This window comes from Plectrocnemia conspersa, unplaced genomic scaffold, assembly GCF_051122295.1.
Source record: "Plectrocnemia conspersa isolate PC_06_02 unplaced genomic scaffold, ASM5112229v1 ptg000003l, whole genome shotgun sequence".
Lineage (NCBI taxonomy): Eukaryota > Metazoa > Arthropoda > Insecta > Trichoptera > Polycentropodidae > Plectrocnemia > Plectrocnemia conspersa.
The window spans coordinates 18,589,744-18,604,075 of NW_028277167.1; the positions used below are offsets into that span (position 1 = coordinate 18,589,744).

The following is a 14,332-nucleotide window of genomic DNA, read 5'->3' on the forward strand; positions in this document are numbered from 1 at the left end:
AATTATTAACCGTGTTTACAGAATGCATTTAAATGCTTTAAAAATAAAATAAAAATTGCGATAAGATAATAATCTCGATAACCGTAACACAAGAACAACAAACCAATGCTGTCCACCAAACCAATGAAAATAAATTTTAGTGCCATTTCGCTAGTCCGTTGTGGGCAAAATTCCTTTTTAACGGTCCGCTCAAATGCCATTATTTTAATAAACTTTTGGTCAGTACCTATATTAAAAGGTCAGATTGATTATGGTCCCAATACTATATGACATAGTAACCACTTAATATTTATACTCACTATTTATTATTTGTACTGAGTTATTAACTTAATTAATACTGACCATTATGTTAATAAAATTTTAAGTATTAATTTATTTAAATACTGATTATTTATTTAGAAGTCTTGTTATAATTGCATGTAAAATATTTGTTGTGCTCAACATTTGAATGCTTGTATCCATTTCCATCTTCCGAGCAGCTGTATTTATCTTTTATGCGTTGCTTAACAACCGTAAAATGAAAACACAAACAAATGGCGGAGTTGCATCTGATAGGTGAAATAACTGGAGCTTACGGATTCAATTGTGAATCATTATTTTGTCGTTACAGTATACAAGGAGGTAATTCAAATAATAATTTAATTCCAATATTATTTATTTATATATTAAAAATTTCATAGGACCCAACTGGCGAGTGATATCAGGCAACTTAGAAGGACAAACTGCTGCTGATTCTCCTCTATATGAAGATCCTGTTATTTGGTCTCATCCAATAGACGTCCACTTTGCTAGTAAAGGAATTCAAGGTTATTAAAGATGAATATTAAATATATATTTAAGTATTAGTTATGTAAATATTTTCATATTAAATAGGTTGGCCTAAAATTCAACTACAAATCCATTGCTTGGACTACGTTGGTCGCACTTGGATAAAAGGCTATTCGGTCAGAGCTATTCCTTGTTCTCCTGGTCTTCATATAATCGACGCTCCGTGTTGGGCTCCTAGTGCAACTACAATATATGATAGAGTATCACAATTCTTCTTAGGAGGTGGACATCAATTGTTGGCACCAGATATTCTATATACCGGACAGGATAGGTATGAAATCTCTACATTATTCTTAGGATAAATCACAGACGTCGCTACTGGAATTATCATCCATATAAATATGTAATAATGAAAATATATATTTTTTAAACATTTTCATGTTGCAATAAAACATTTTTACTTACTCAGAAGTCTTCATTCTGATTCAATTCTTGAAAATGTATGTCATATTGGTAACACTACATGCACTACAAATTACTCCTTGCTCAACTCAAAAGAGACTTAGCCTATGTTTCAGTGAAGAGGTACAGCTCCATTACTTTCTGGCTCTTTTTAGCTAGAGTAATAATCCCAGGGTCATTAAATTATTAATTTCAATGGATTTCACTTCTTCCATACTCAAAAAAACAAATATCGACGCCGCTCCTCCTTGCTGCATGTTACAAGAGCAACGTCCATTTTAAACAACTGTTGTGAATTTTGTCAGACACTTTCTGTAACAGTCAAACATCCATAGTCCATGAGTATATCCAGCAGTGAGAATTTACCTTCATGATGCCTTCGACCAGTGGTATAATGAGGCCAAAACGTCGTTCGGGTACATTTTTCCAAGACTGAAACGCTTCCCGGTACGATTTGTTATAAGATCTGTTAAAATTTCTTTGTCCTTTAATATTGGCATTTAACTGACTATAATCTTTAGTTCTTAATACTGTATATGTTCAGATTACCTCATTAAAAATAGAACACTAACTGACTAGTTATAAAGAAAATTTGACTTGATAGTGATTTATCTTTTAAATTTCCTAAATGTAATGAAAAATATGAACTTAATTTAATATTTTAAATTTCAGATATAAATTGAAAGCACACTCTACAGGCACTGTAAAACTGCAGTTAGAAATAGTAATGAAAAACTTTGCAAAATTTGGAGTTGAATACAAATAAACATGTTTTGTGTATATAAATTTAGTTTAATTGTGTTCATATTGAGTTTTACTCTAATTTATAGAACAAAAGCTGTAAAAAAATCCATTCTCACTATGAATTTATTAAACACGGCGCTTGAAAGTGAATATGAAATCATAAATCAAGAAACAATAAACGAAAAAAACGTTGCCAACGCACAACAATCCATGGGTTCGGAATCTGCAACGGAAGTAATTTTAGGAAACGACACAAATGAAAATGACATTGTTTCTATTATGTATAATAGCGAAGCTGTAACACAAGCTTATAATACTACTACCATGGAAAATGTTACAGAAACAGATATCAATAATGAGGAAATAACAGAAATGGTTAATACAACGTTTTCAAACTCTATCGAAACTACTACTATTAAGAGCAAAGGCAAGAAGAAGAAAACACCTAAAAAACATCGTCGGAAAACAACTAATACACTTCAGTATTGTCATTGTGATTTAACTGTAAGTTTTATGATAAAATAATACATGTTTACAATTACACAATAGATAATATTTACAGAAAAATGCTTGTGATACTAATTGCTGTTGTGATGACGAGTGTACAGAAGCCGATAGAACAATATTTGATAAATGTTTGCTAGAACCACACATATGGCACATTTCCAATTTGAAATATTGCAATGCTGATGACATATACAAAAATAAATCACCGTGGTTGATTGATATATTGTCTAATAGTATGTTTTGCGTTTTGAAAGACAATTTACCGCCAAAGATATACAAAAGTCCATATAAGGTAATTCTTTAAAAAATATTTTTTATTAGAGTACATTATACCATAAATATATATTACATTATACCAAAAATATATTTCAGGCAATAACAGCAAGTGAAGAAATTAACTTAATAGCCAAACGACATCATTCATGGTCATTTTTTGAAGACAAAATACCGGATCCAAACATAGCTTTAAAATCATATTTCTACGGTAGTGATATATGGATTATTATGAATTCAACTCTACAAATATTAGGTACTACAACGTGGTTTATATAAATCAATATTTATAATCTAGTACATGTTTTTTTAGAATTACCAAATAATAATTTCAACATGATATGTAATAGCAAAACACGTGCAAAATACTTGATAAATTATAAGTCACACTGTATAAATAAACTTCAAGACCTAAAGACACAAGATATATTTATGAATCATACTAAAATGTATGTAATATCTTCACCAAAGCTATTTAATGATACTTGGATACTTAAAACACAGGTATTATTAAAACCGTAATACAATTTATATGTATAATATATGTAGTGTACTTTATTTGCTTTTATTATCTTCAGGACTGTCCTAAAAATGTATGCATTCCACTCGAAGGATTTATTTGTAATTCTTACAAATGTGATCAGATCAATAATGTTACAAATAATCAAACAATTATAACGTCGGTGAAATTCCACCTTTTCAGCAATGGCTCAGCAGGATTTGTGAGTGCTAAAGTATATTTTGGATATTCAGAGAATATAAGCAATGATGGCTTTATAGAGCAGTATTTCGAAGTGGTCCATTTATGGATTCCATTGAATGATACTAAAAAAGAAACACACGTTAGCGGAAATCCAGGTTATCTTATGAGTAAACCAATAATCAGATCAAAGATGGTCCAAGTGACGGATAAAAATACTTCAATATCTTATACAACTATGGATTATTTTGTAGATGAAGATGATTATATGTTAAAAAATGTATTTTATATACCGGAGAATAGAAATGGATTTTGTGTACTTTCTAATATAACGTATAATTCTATAAACTTCGACGAAAATGTTCAATCGAAATGTAAAATAGCCTATTTAATTGAGAAAAAATTTGATAACGAATATAATGCTACAAATATTTGCATAAATTTACAAAAATACTTATTTAATTTTATATCTGACGATTCATATTCAGAGAATAAAACTATAACATATATATCGATTTATGGGAATCCTTCGTTAGATACAAACGATTGGATAGAATTCATCAGCAATTTACCCCAAAGCGTAATCAAAGGTAAATTTGATAATAGAAAGATCATTTGTGAAAATATTTGTAGAAAAATATTTTATGAATTTGTTTACGCTCACGTTAGTTCAGCGAATAGTAAAAGAAATGTGCATCTACTCGGCGGCAGTCTAAAGTATTTGATTGAAAACGAAGTTAAATTTGATATCATAAATGGACAGATTCAACTGAATTTAGAAAGCAACGTTAGGTTTTACGATATGACGACGTCGCAATACGACGAATATGCAAAAGGTCCTCATCTTTATATCACTTTGCCAATTGACTTTTTCTATCCATTTACTTATAATAGTTGCATATCAACAATTCATAAAAATGTTGTATTCCAGTTGTTCATAACTTCCATCCTTTATCCATTCTTTCAGATAAAGGTTTAGTTAATATGCAAGATTTTTTAAATGGCGCCAATATACTCTGAAATATAAAATTAAGTATTATTATAAAGTTTTTACAAGAATAAATACCTATAGTAAAAAATATGTTGTTCTAATTTTACCTTTTTATTTGAATCAATCGTATGAGTGTAAAAGGTAGTCATGTTGGAAGAAGTATCATATAATGGATAACTTTTTACCTAAATTAATAAAACTTGTTAGAAATAATGTTAAAATTACATTTAAAAAATATACATACATACATCATTATATTGAGGTAAAATACTACTTTTGAAGCTAGATTTGTATTCTGAATGAGAAACTTCCTCCTGTGGGTCGAAAATAAATTCTCTGACAATTTCATTAGTTTTCTTATTTAGTAAATATTTTTCCAGCATCATTCTCCTTTTACCTGAAATAAACATTCTTTAATATTTTTAATTTTTTCAGATTTACAATTTATATACTAATACCAAATTCTTGTTTCATTGGCTTTTCTGGCGAATGATATTTTGATTTCATTTCAGTGGATATATCGTTCTTAATATTTTTATCGAATAATAAGTTGTGCGAATAATTCTTACTGCCATCGTAATAAGTATTTTCATGCTTTGATACCGACGGAAATACAAGTCTTTCTTCTTTATTATTGGTTTTCTGATTATCGAATTCATGTTTAAAATGTTTCGAACATGTATATTCCATTATTATCGTGTTAATATAGAAAAAACATACTCTCGTTATCGTTGCTAAGGAACATAAATAAAATGGTTAGTGATAGTAATAGAAAATGTGTCCATAAAGTTCTGCTCTTAATTAATCTTTCAAACTTGCCAAAGTGTTTACCAATGATTTTTGAGAGAGTTACTACTTGCCATAGAATTGACTCCTAAATAAAATATAAGAGTGAGAAAATTTTAGGCTCTATGGGAGACTCGCTACTGAAATCAATAATGGCGGTCTACCATTGGTAAAATTTAACTACGCATACCTCCCCCCTCTCTTTATAAAAAAATATCGGTAAACTAACAAACAATGTTTTGCATCAGAATGGTGACGGGTGGCAATTAGACACATATTGAGCCACTGCAGTAATGTTTTATTGAATAATTTGAAGTTATTTACATGGTTATTTGCAAATTACCGGGGCGCCGAACCGCCTGAAGATTGCCAGTCGAGAGAATAACTGTCACGCCAGTGCTACCTAAGTGCCGCCAAGTTTTGGCCATAACAAATCTAAATTTAAATGTAAATAGGCCACAACAAATGTAAATAAATTTTAGAAAATGAACTAAAGAAAAACAAAGACAATTCCTGTGCAGCGCATATTTTATGGGTGATATTTTTGTGGTGTGATGGCAGCACCGGGGGGAGAAGAAAGGCGGCCGAGGGGAAGACGCGCAGGACTCTCTCTTAAACCGGACAGCGACCCAGGCGGACGGCAACACAATTTTACTTTAAATTGCAATTTTCCGTGAAAAAATATCAAAATACAATTGTTCACAAAACATCAACGTTTGGTATATTTTACTTATTTACTTATATTTTCCTGAAAACAACATGACCAGATTTAATCCGGCGCGTATGGTGCGATACTTTCCCTCTCGCTCGCTCGCGTGTTAAGTGACGAGAGTAAGTGAGAGTTGAGTGAGGGCGTGCGGAACGCATTGAACACACGCCCTTATCTCTCACTCACTCTCGTCACTTAACACGCGAGCGAGCGAAAAGGATAGTATCTCACGGTACGCGTCTGGGTTTGATCTGTGCTCCCAACAACCTCTTGCATATATTATACTTTTTTAAATAAATATTTTAATTATATATGTGATACTTTAATAGAAATTGCTTATTTTATAAAGTGTGGGGTTTGTTGACAATGAGATGCCGTAGACCAATTGTAGATATTTGTTACGGTAGACCTGCGCAGGTAGATCGGAACGTGTATGTAAGAAAACTGCGCAGGTTTCACGACCTATATAGGCGACGGGCAAAATCGAAAAACGGTCCGGTTTACGGTAGACCGGAGCGTGTGTACCCGCCTGACCTGTGCAGGCTCAGTTCTGTCGTATGTTTCGACGCAAGCCATTTAAAGTATGTCAAGTTCACTCTCATCTGTCTGTAATAATTTGGTGTCACCTTAGCTTTAACACAAAATTATTGAATATCTCTAAAGACTACCATGATCGGTTAATAAGAGAACGTGTTTACAAGATATTAATATAAAAGTTGAAAGAAATTGGGTGTGAACATGCGAATAAAGACGCAGTTGTAATAAAAAAATTTAAGGAGCAACGTAAAGAATGAAAAAAAATTTGCGAATTCCATGAAATCAGGGGCATCGTCAAATGATGTTTTTTGGCCAAAACTGTGTTTGACCAAGAAACTCACGAAGATGAAGGTTAAATTTAGATACATTTAAGGAACACTATTCGGAGATAAATACACATATTGTTTTTCATTTATATTTTTTAAAGTAAAGAAGACAATGATTTATAATAACATTATGGTATATTTTATTTAAATAATACAATTATTTTGCCATCGTACGCTGCTCTCATTGACAAAGCAGTTTATGAAATCTTCCCTTACTCTTTTGCGGAGTTATTGTTATTCCCAGGATTTCGTTGATCTAAATCTTCAATGCTAGAGTTAATATTATGGGGGCCAATATAGATTTGTTATGGCCAAAACTGGTCGGCGCTGAAGTAGCATTGTTGTGACGGTTTTCGCTCTCTACCGGCAAGCCCGTAAGGGTTCGGACGCGTGCCGTCGCGCGCGCGCCCCTTGTAATGTAAACAACTGTAACCGTCAATAAATATACTACTGCAGCGGCTCAATCTGTGTCTCATTGCCACCCGCCATCATCACTGTTCCTAAAATATGATTATATTCATGGCAAAAACATTGTTCAAGCGCATAAGACTTTGATACATATCTTATCAAAAAATGCAAGGCCTACCAATGCTAACGTCGTCTTTCGATGCCAACTGACAGTTAACTGAGAAATTTTTGGTTTTTCCGGTCTCCAGTCAATCTGCGCAGATCTACCGTAACGTGTGTAGCAGCCTAAGAGACTTAAGATTAGATTATTTATATCTCAAAAAATGTATGTTTATAGTTTAAAAATTTCATTTGAACTTCGTTACTAATTTGTTTACGAATTTTACAAATACAATAAACACAATAAACAAATCGATTTTTTCCCACTTATATTTACTGTATATTTTTTATGTGCTCTTGTTTTATTTTACTTTTTTATTGATTAGTTAAAGCATGTTTTTAAAATAAATTTGGAAAACTTGTAATTATCTTCCTATACTATATACAAGTACCCACGGTGGGTTGAATATCTTTATATTTAAACAATAAGAATTAATTTTTTCGTAATTTTAAAACTCCATGTCAATCAGTTAAGACCATTTCCCTTCCTCATATTAAGTATACGGAACTACAAAAATGTGAGAAAATATAAATGTGTTCGATATTACCCCGCCATCATAAATTGGTCGATTTTAATGAACTTTTTCGTAGTGGCAGCACAGTAGTCCTCGGCTGTCACTATTATTCGTTCCGATCGAGATGTCTTCGCTGGTGCCGCGTCAGGATATGCCCCCTCCGGGGGGCTACGGTCCTATACCGTTCCATCGAATTCCAGCTAAAAAACTGTTTTCGCGTGAGTGCTGCTCCATTGTTTTTGTTGACATTACATAACCGGATTTGCCTAACCTGCAACGAATTATTTTCTTTGCGTTTAGCCGTGTATTGGTTCGGCATCACCGCGGCCATGACTGCCGGCGGTTATTATTTGTGGGTGCTAAACCACAAAGCTAACATACGAGAAGAGGTCGAACTCCGCTCTGCTCGACTGGCGACTGCCCCTCTACTGCAAGCAGAGCAAGATAGGGAATTGTTGAGACTAATGCGAAGAAATAGAGATTACGAGGAGAAACTGATGGCCAACGTCGAAGATTGGGAGGCGAGTTATCTTAAACTAATAATTAATATTAATATGGAATCGATTACTAATTATTTATAATATTTTCAGGTCGGAACGTTTTATGGAGAACCAGTTTTCAAAACTTTGGATAAAAACGCATTCTTCTTTTACCCATTCAGTGAAAAGTACATGCACAGCAATCCTAAAGAAATCACTAGGGTTATGGAGTACTCTCTGTGGTTCTAAAGTAATAAAAGCAAATTGTAAATTTAATTTATATTAAAATGCGTTATGAAGTTAGTTTAAATGAGGATTTTATTTGTTAAATATAAATTAATCCATAATAATTATATTCAAATTTTACATTATTCGTTGAGAAAATTAATAGTATCTTTCATTTTATAATCAATGTTGAGTTCTACTCTCATTAATGCTTTTATGTGTATCCTCTAAGCCAGAGGTCAGCAAAGTGCGGCTCTGGAGCCGCATGCGGCTCTTTGGCCCCTTAAGTGCGGCTCTGGAACAAATATCCACGGACATTCGCACCAGATTTAAAAAACAAGGAAATATGGAGCTCTAAATTCGAACGTCTTTGTGTTGATTTGGAAAATTATAATAAAGGTTTGCTAGATTAATAAATAGATTTGGCTCTCAATTTTTTTTTTAATCGTAATGTACATATTTGGCTCTTTGGCTAATAAGTTTGCCGACCACTGCTCTAAGCAACACTCCAAGTGCAATAGGTGACATGTTTATTATGTCTTGTTCTATTTCTATTGATTCGGTTAACGTCAATATTTCTTCAGTGTATGCGTTTCACATGGATTAACAAATTGGTTTTAAAAACATACCCAAAAAACTTATATAATGAGAGTGAGTCAAATGTAAACCTTGAATATTTTCTATCTCGCAATTTATATAACAAATTTCTATCTAGTTTCCGCGCCATTCACTATGGTTGTTCAAGTTGCAACGGTTGAACAAACAATACATGACTGATCATCATCATGTTGCAATAAATCATTTCAAATCACAGAGATGATTGTAATGCTACAAAATTACCCCTTATATATTCCAAAGAAGACGGTGCGGTACCCACCTGGTAGATGTTATTTGACTATGAAATTAGAAAATCTGAACTGTTACTTGGCAATTCTTAACAATACTATCTGCAGTTAACATCTATTGTTTGTAAATTATACTAATAGTTTAAAATTAATAATATAGGTATCACTGATTCCTAGACTTTGTCTTCAGTCTAGTATCTGTACTTACTGGGGATATTGATTGATCATTTTATTGATTTTAGAAGAAAAAACTGTCGCATTAGACTAATTTAAGAGCTACATAGCTCGCATCGTTTTGGAAATTTATAGCCCACTCGTACATTTGCTGGAGTGATAGACACGCATCATTTTTCCGAACTTTCATTAGTCGATGAACATCAACGAGTTTCGCCCCTTCACTCTACTAAAAAAGCTAACGGCAGAGTGCTGCTCCACTTTGATGCATGGTGTAATGATACTGGTGTCGTATTTTGCTTTTGTCACTTTTGAGGTTTTTATTTAGGAGTAGTCTAGGATCAACTGAGATAGGTATATCCTTAAGAAATATGTAAAATATTTTCATTATTAGATTTTTATTGAAATTTTCTGCTATAATTATAAAGTTACAATTCATGAAAAATTTAAATTGTTTGGTAATTCATACCAAAATATGCATTCATAGAAATAAATCTATACACATTTACCTTTGGAAGTAAATAAAGTCATGATTCGACAGACTAGCCTCGCTTATCCGAAAATCCCCACTATCGGAGATCACAATTTGGCAAAACAAATATTTATAACTACGCTTTAAAACATTAAAAAACTAAATAACAAAAAATATGGCGTGCTTTTAGCGAGACTTTTTAATGATGACCCTCTTGTACGTGGCCAGCTTCGACACTCTCATCTTGTACATGTGTATCATCATCGAGTAAAGCCCAGGAATGAACAAAAACAACAAGTATAATCTCATCGCCGTCGGCATATGAAACGCAAAGTTAAACATGTTCGGCAACGATAATGAGAATCGTTGAGTCTCTTCAAAGTACGGAATGTTACGTAGTACGATGATTCCTTCGCATAAGATCCCCAGGGGATACAGCGGGATCCACAGAGTGTACCGCAGCCATGTCAACAAATAAATATCCCTTTTGTAAAGTTGGGTGATGTAATATGGATATCTAAAAATAATAAAACTAGTTTAAACGCTAAAAATAATAAATCTAATCACGGTAGAAAATCTAAATGTCTATAAATATATATATATATATATATATATACTATTGAACTAATACATTTGAACACGTAAACTGAATACAAACCTTACGATTTCAATCGATATCCATAACCAAATCAGGTAAAACACTACAGGTTTTGTCTGCATTCTCGGTTCGCCTTCGATCATGGCAAATAGTATGATAGCTCTTCCGGTAATTTGTAATAATGGTGTTACTGGTGATCCCTATTATACAAATCAAATTAATGAGATAAACTATAAATTGCTTTACAGAGTTGTTTAAAAGAACGGAAGAGGACCAAATTACATATAGCCAGTATTGCTCTATGAATAAGAGATCCTGTTCAGGCTTGTGACAATGCGCATTTTAAAAAATCATTAAAAATGTCTGTAGATGGTCACTAACGCTTTTTGAAAGTTTTTATGAATCAAATTATGTATATAATATTGTATGAAGTAATAGTTCAAAGTTCTAACTAAGCTTTGGTAAAGGATGAGAAAGAAAAGGATACATGGTAAAACGAGGAATGGATTCTTCATAAGGACATTCAACTTAAAGGCCTAACTTTTAAATATTCACCTTAGTATAACCAAATAGTGGATGCATAACTTCTAAGAATTGCATCAGCTGCAAGAACCTCAAAGCTGCCCCGACGTTTTCATAAGCACCTTCCATTGAATCGACTCCGTATTTGAAATATCTCACAGACATCACACAAGAGATATATAAAAATCCGATAAATTGGAAAGTGTTGTAAATTATGAGGTAGACTTTCCTCACATCTTCTATTGGTTTGGATTTAAATCGTTGATTAATTTCATGGCTATGTAGCAACGAATAGAATAATGTAATGTTTACCCTTTCGATATCCCAATTCTTCTTTGTGTAATTTATCATACATTCCCGGATAGTCATTCATGATGTCACGCTTTTCCTCTTCGCTCTCTTCCAACCCGTCGTCTTCTGATTTCCAACGGTCAAAATCAACCTAAAAATAATTTTTACTATCATATCAAAAATAATAATAAACATAGATAACGCAAAATAATCTACCTTCAACCAAACTGGTTTTTGCAATTGTAAAGTTAGACGGGGCCACCAAGCCGGTTGCGCTTTCAAAAGGCTTATTTCTATCTTAGAATCATACACTTGACAAGACGTCTGCTCTGATTTCTGAACACAAAACGTACAAATATTGTTAATGTATCATAACATAGAGTCACGCAGATAACAGTCTAAAAATACTGAGTGATAAAAAAATGGGTACAATTTTTTTATACGGCAACTACGCTTATTTTTTTGTGGGTGCAGTATAAAATATGTACCAATAAAATTAAATATCTATTATTACTGACAACGTCGATTTTGGAGTAGAGGTCTAAAGCAAAGATGTAGTGATTGTCCCCACGAGCACCAACACCGCGAGCTGCGAGACGAACGCTTTGATCCGTGCACGTAAAGTCAGGGTTGCTGGCGTCCCGTAACTCAACACGCAACACAACAGCGGTCTGCGTTTGCGCCCATAATACGAACGGACTCAGCGCTTTCGTCGCCGCCTCCCCCGACATTATAACTCTTCGTTTGTACCGACTAGAAAAATAAAATCGGTAACGTTTATTATAAATAAATATACCAGACAAATTTTAAAGAATGGACAGACACAAATAACACGCGAATGGTGTAAATTAGAATATTAATTACAACTTTAAACTATCGCATTAGCATTATGACTCGTATATTCCTTTTCAGTTCTCTTCGCAAGAGAAGAAAATATCATCTTTATATATTTGCATAAATTAATTAAATTAAACATTTATGGTATTGTTATATAGTATGGTATCTCAATATTGTGAACGCTATAAGTTCTCAGAAAATTCAATATTAAAATTTGAAATTATTTTAAATTTATCTTTACTTTACAAATAAATAGTGTATTGGATATGCCTTCGGTCAAAGCTGATTCCAATTTTTTTATGTCCAATCAATACATTGGTGCGATTTTTAGCCCTTTGGACGCGATAGTCGACAATAGTCGCTCAATTGATTTTTTATCTCTACGCAAAAATCAGTAAAAAAAAATATTTTTAAGAAAAATTTTTTTTTTGTGAATAAACATAAAATATTATTTTAAGTAAATAAAAATTAAAAAATCAGAACATTTTAACACAGAACCAAAGTAAAATTTGAATTTAAAAAAAAAAAAAAATTATATTTATTTTTGATGAACGCGTCCAAAGGGTTAATATAAAATACAAGTTAGGTGTTCAAGCATATTTTTTATCAATACAATTTGCACATTTGCATTAATTAACACATAAAGCGCCACACTTTTGAGCGAAAAAACACGCGACCGAAAAAAGTGTCAAATAATTGTCATATTACTAAAATTACTCTACTGATAATTATAAAAGTTGGTGTGGTCACTCACCAAATACAATATCAATGAAAACTTTTCAGTCATAAATATTCAATTTACGCAAAATCTTTGTCGGCTTTTGCAAAATGCCACAAGGCATAAAATGATAATTCAGAATACGAACACCACATGTGTGACTATCCTAGAATTCGTTATGGTGTGACATTTTTATAAACCGATTTAGGATAATATGTAAGGATATTCGAAAAGATTAATTATTTAATTTTGTATGGAAATAATTATAATAACGATATCTGTTACTAGGAAGAATATACTATCTAAAATATAATTAATCCCTTTTGGTGCCCTAAAATATTCAAATATGTCAGTGAGAGTCTGTTAAGGTTCAAGTCCACAAAAAGCACGCTAATCGGATCACGGCGCTTTAAGTGTTAAGAATGAAGTTTGTTTGAAATTTGATGATTTGAGTCAACAACGGAAGTTTACCGTGCGATGAATAAAGTCAGATTGCCACTTATATATGCGTTTCGTCGAATTAAATAGCAATAATTATGCCTACTTAATCAAAAAAAATCGGTAATATTGACCTTTGACAGAACGGCTCTGACAACCGAGATAATGAAGCCGCAGTAAAATGTTGCCAAGCAAAAAATATACGTTTATTGATAGACCATTATAATTTATGGCACTTTTAAACTCAGTTTATCATTTAAAACGCGTTTAGCGAGTGTTCGTTTTCGACCTTTGAGTAAAATTTATATTATAATGTTTTTATATAATATTTAATTATTTGTTAATCATACAAATTATTTACTATAAATAACAAAAACTAAAACTAATCAGACGCAAGGAAATAATTAAAAATAAGCTATATATAAGCAAGTATTTTTGTTGAAATTTAATTATTAAACACAATAATGTGGAAATATTAACACTTATTTTATAAAAACTGCTAAACATTCTCTTTTAATAATTTAAAACTTAGTTTCTCTATGAAAAAATAGCGTGAATTTTACTTTTAGTAATTGTTTTTGTATGTATACTAATGTTTTAAATGATATTAGTATAAAATTTAGAAGAAGATAAATTTTTCTTTTAATTTTATTCATGCAATACAAACAACTTTCTATACTTCTATTTGAAAATCGACGAAAAATAAATTTTAGCAAATATTTATTTAAAAATAGAAGTTTGTAAGTAATAATATACAACGAAAAATTATTTACTTGAAATTTCAGAAAAAACGAGTATAAAAATCTATTTATTTTGTTAACCAAAAGTATTTTGAGTATTCTAATTTA

At 31.9% G+C, this 14,332-nt stretch overlaps 4 protein-coding genes across 5 annotated transcripts; 2 read left to right on the forward strand and 2 right to left on the reverse strand.

Moving 5' to 3' along the window:
• The first annotated feature begins 531 nt into the window (after nt 1-531).
• LOC148236857 (B9 domain-containing protein 2-like) lies at nt 532-2,010 on the forward strand. The gene is made up of 4 exons (XM_088182365.1): nt 532-621; nt 681-806; nt 874-1,099; nt 1,903-2,010. The coding sequence occupies exons 1-4, from the start codon at nt 534-536 to the stop codon at nt 1,994-1,996; spliced, it is 534 nt and encodes a 177-aa protein (XP_088038491.1). The 5' UTR covers nt 532-533; the 3' UTR covers nt 1,997-2,010.
• A 2,323-nt stretch (nt 2,011-4,333) lies between these two features.
• Nucleotides 4,334-5,596, reverse strand: LOC148236858 (uncharacterized). The gene is made up of 4 exons (XM_088182364.1): nt 4,904-5,596; nt 4,694-4,842; nt 4,553-4,630; nt 4,334-4,470 (listed from the first exon to the last, which is right to left on the reverse strand). The coding sequence occupies exons 1-4, from the start codon at nt 5,133-5,135 to the stop codon at nt 4,390-4,392; spliced, it is 540 nt and encodes a 179-aa protein (XP_088038490.1). The 5' UTR covers nt 5,136-5,596; the 3' UTR covers nt 4,334-4,389.
• A 2,372-nt stretch (nt 5,597-7,968) lies between these two features.
• Nucleotides 7,969-8,674, forward strand: ND-B16.6 (NADH dehydrogenase (ubiquinone) B16.6 subunit). The gene is made up of 3 exons (XM_088182348.1): nt 7,969-8,103; nt 8,186-8,406; nt 8,476-8,674. Exons 1-3 carry the CDS (start codon nt 8,010-8,012, stop codon nt 8,611-8,613), a joined length of 453 nt encoding a protein of 150 aa, XP_088038474.1. The 5' UTR covers nt 7,969-8,009; the 3' UTR covers nt 8,614-8,674.
• A 1,315-nt stretch (nt 8,675-9,989) lies between these two features.
• Nucleotides 9,990-13,662, reverse strand: Hacd2 (3-hydroxyacyl-CoA dehydratase 2). 2 transcript variants are annotated; one of them, XM_088182346.1, is made up of 7 exons: nt 13,619-13,662; nt 12,010-12,244; nt 11,708-11,827; nt 11,513-11,642; nt 11,234-11,439; nt 10,739-10,878; nt 9,990-10,597 (listed from the first exon to the last, which is right to left on the reverse strand). In XM_088182346.1, exons 2-7 carry the CDS (start codon nt 12,220-12,222, stop codon nt 10,267-10,269), a joined length of 1,140 nt encoding a protein of 379 aa, XP_088038472.1. In that variant the 5' UTR covers nt 12,223-12,244; nt 13,619-13,662; the 3' UTR covers nt 9,990-10,266. The 2 variants fall into 2 exon arrangements, with proteins under 2 accessions (XP_088038472.1, XP_088038473.1); XM_088182347.1 differs by having other exon boundaries at nt 13,518-13,662.
• Between the last annotated feature and the right edge of the window lie 670 nt (nt 13,663-14,332).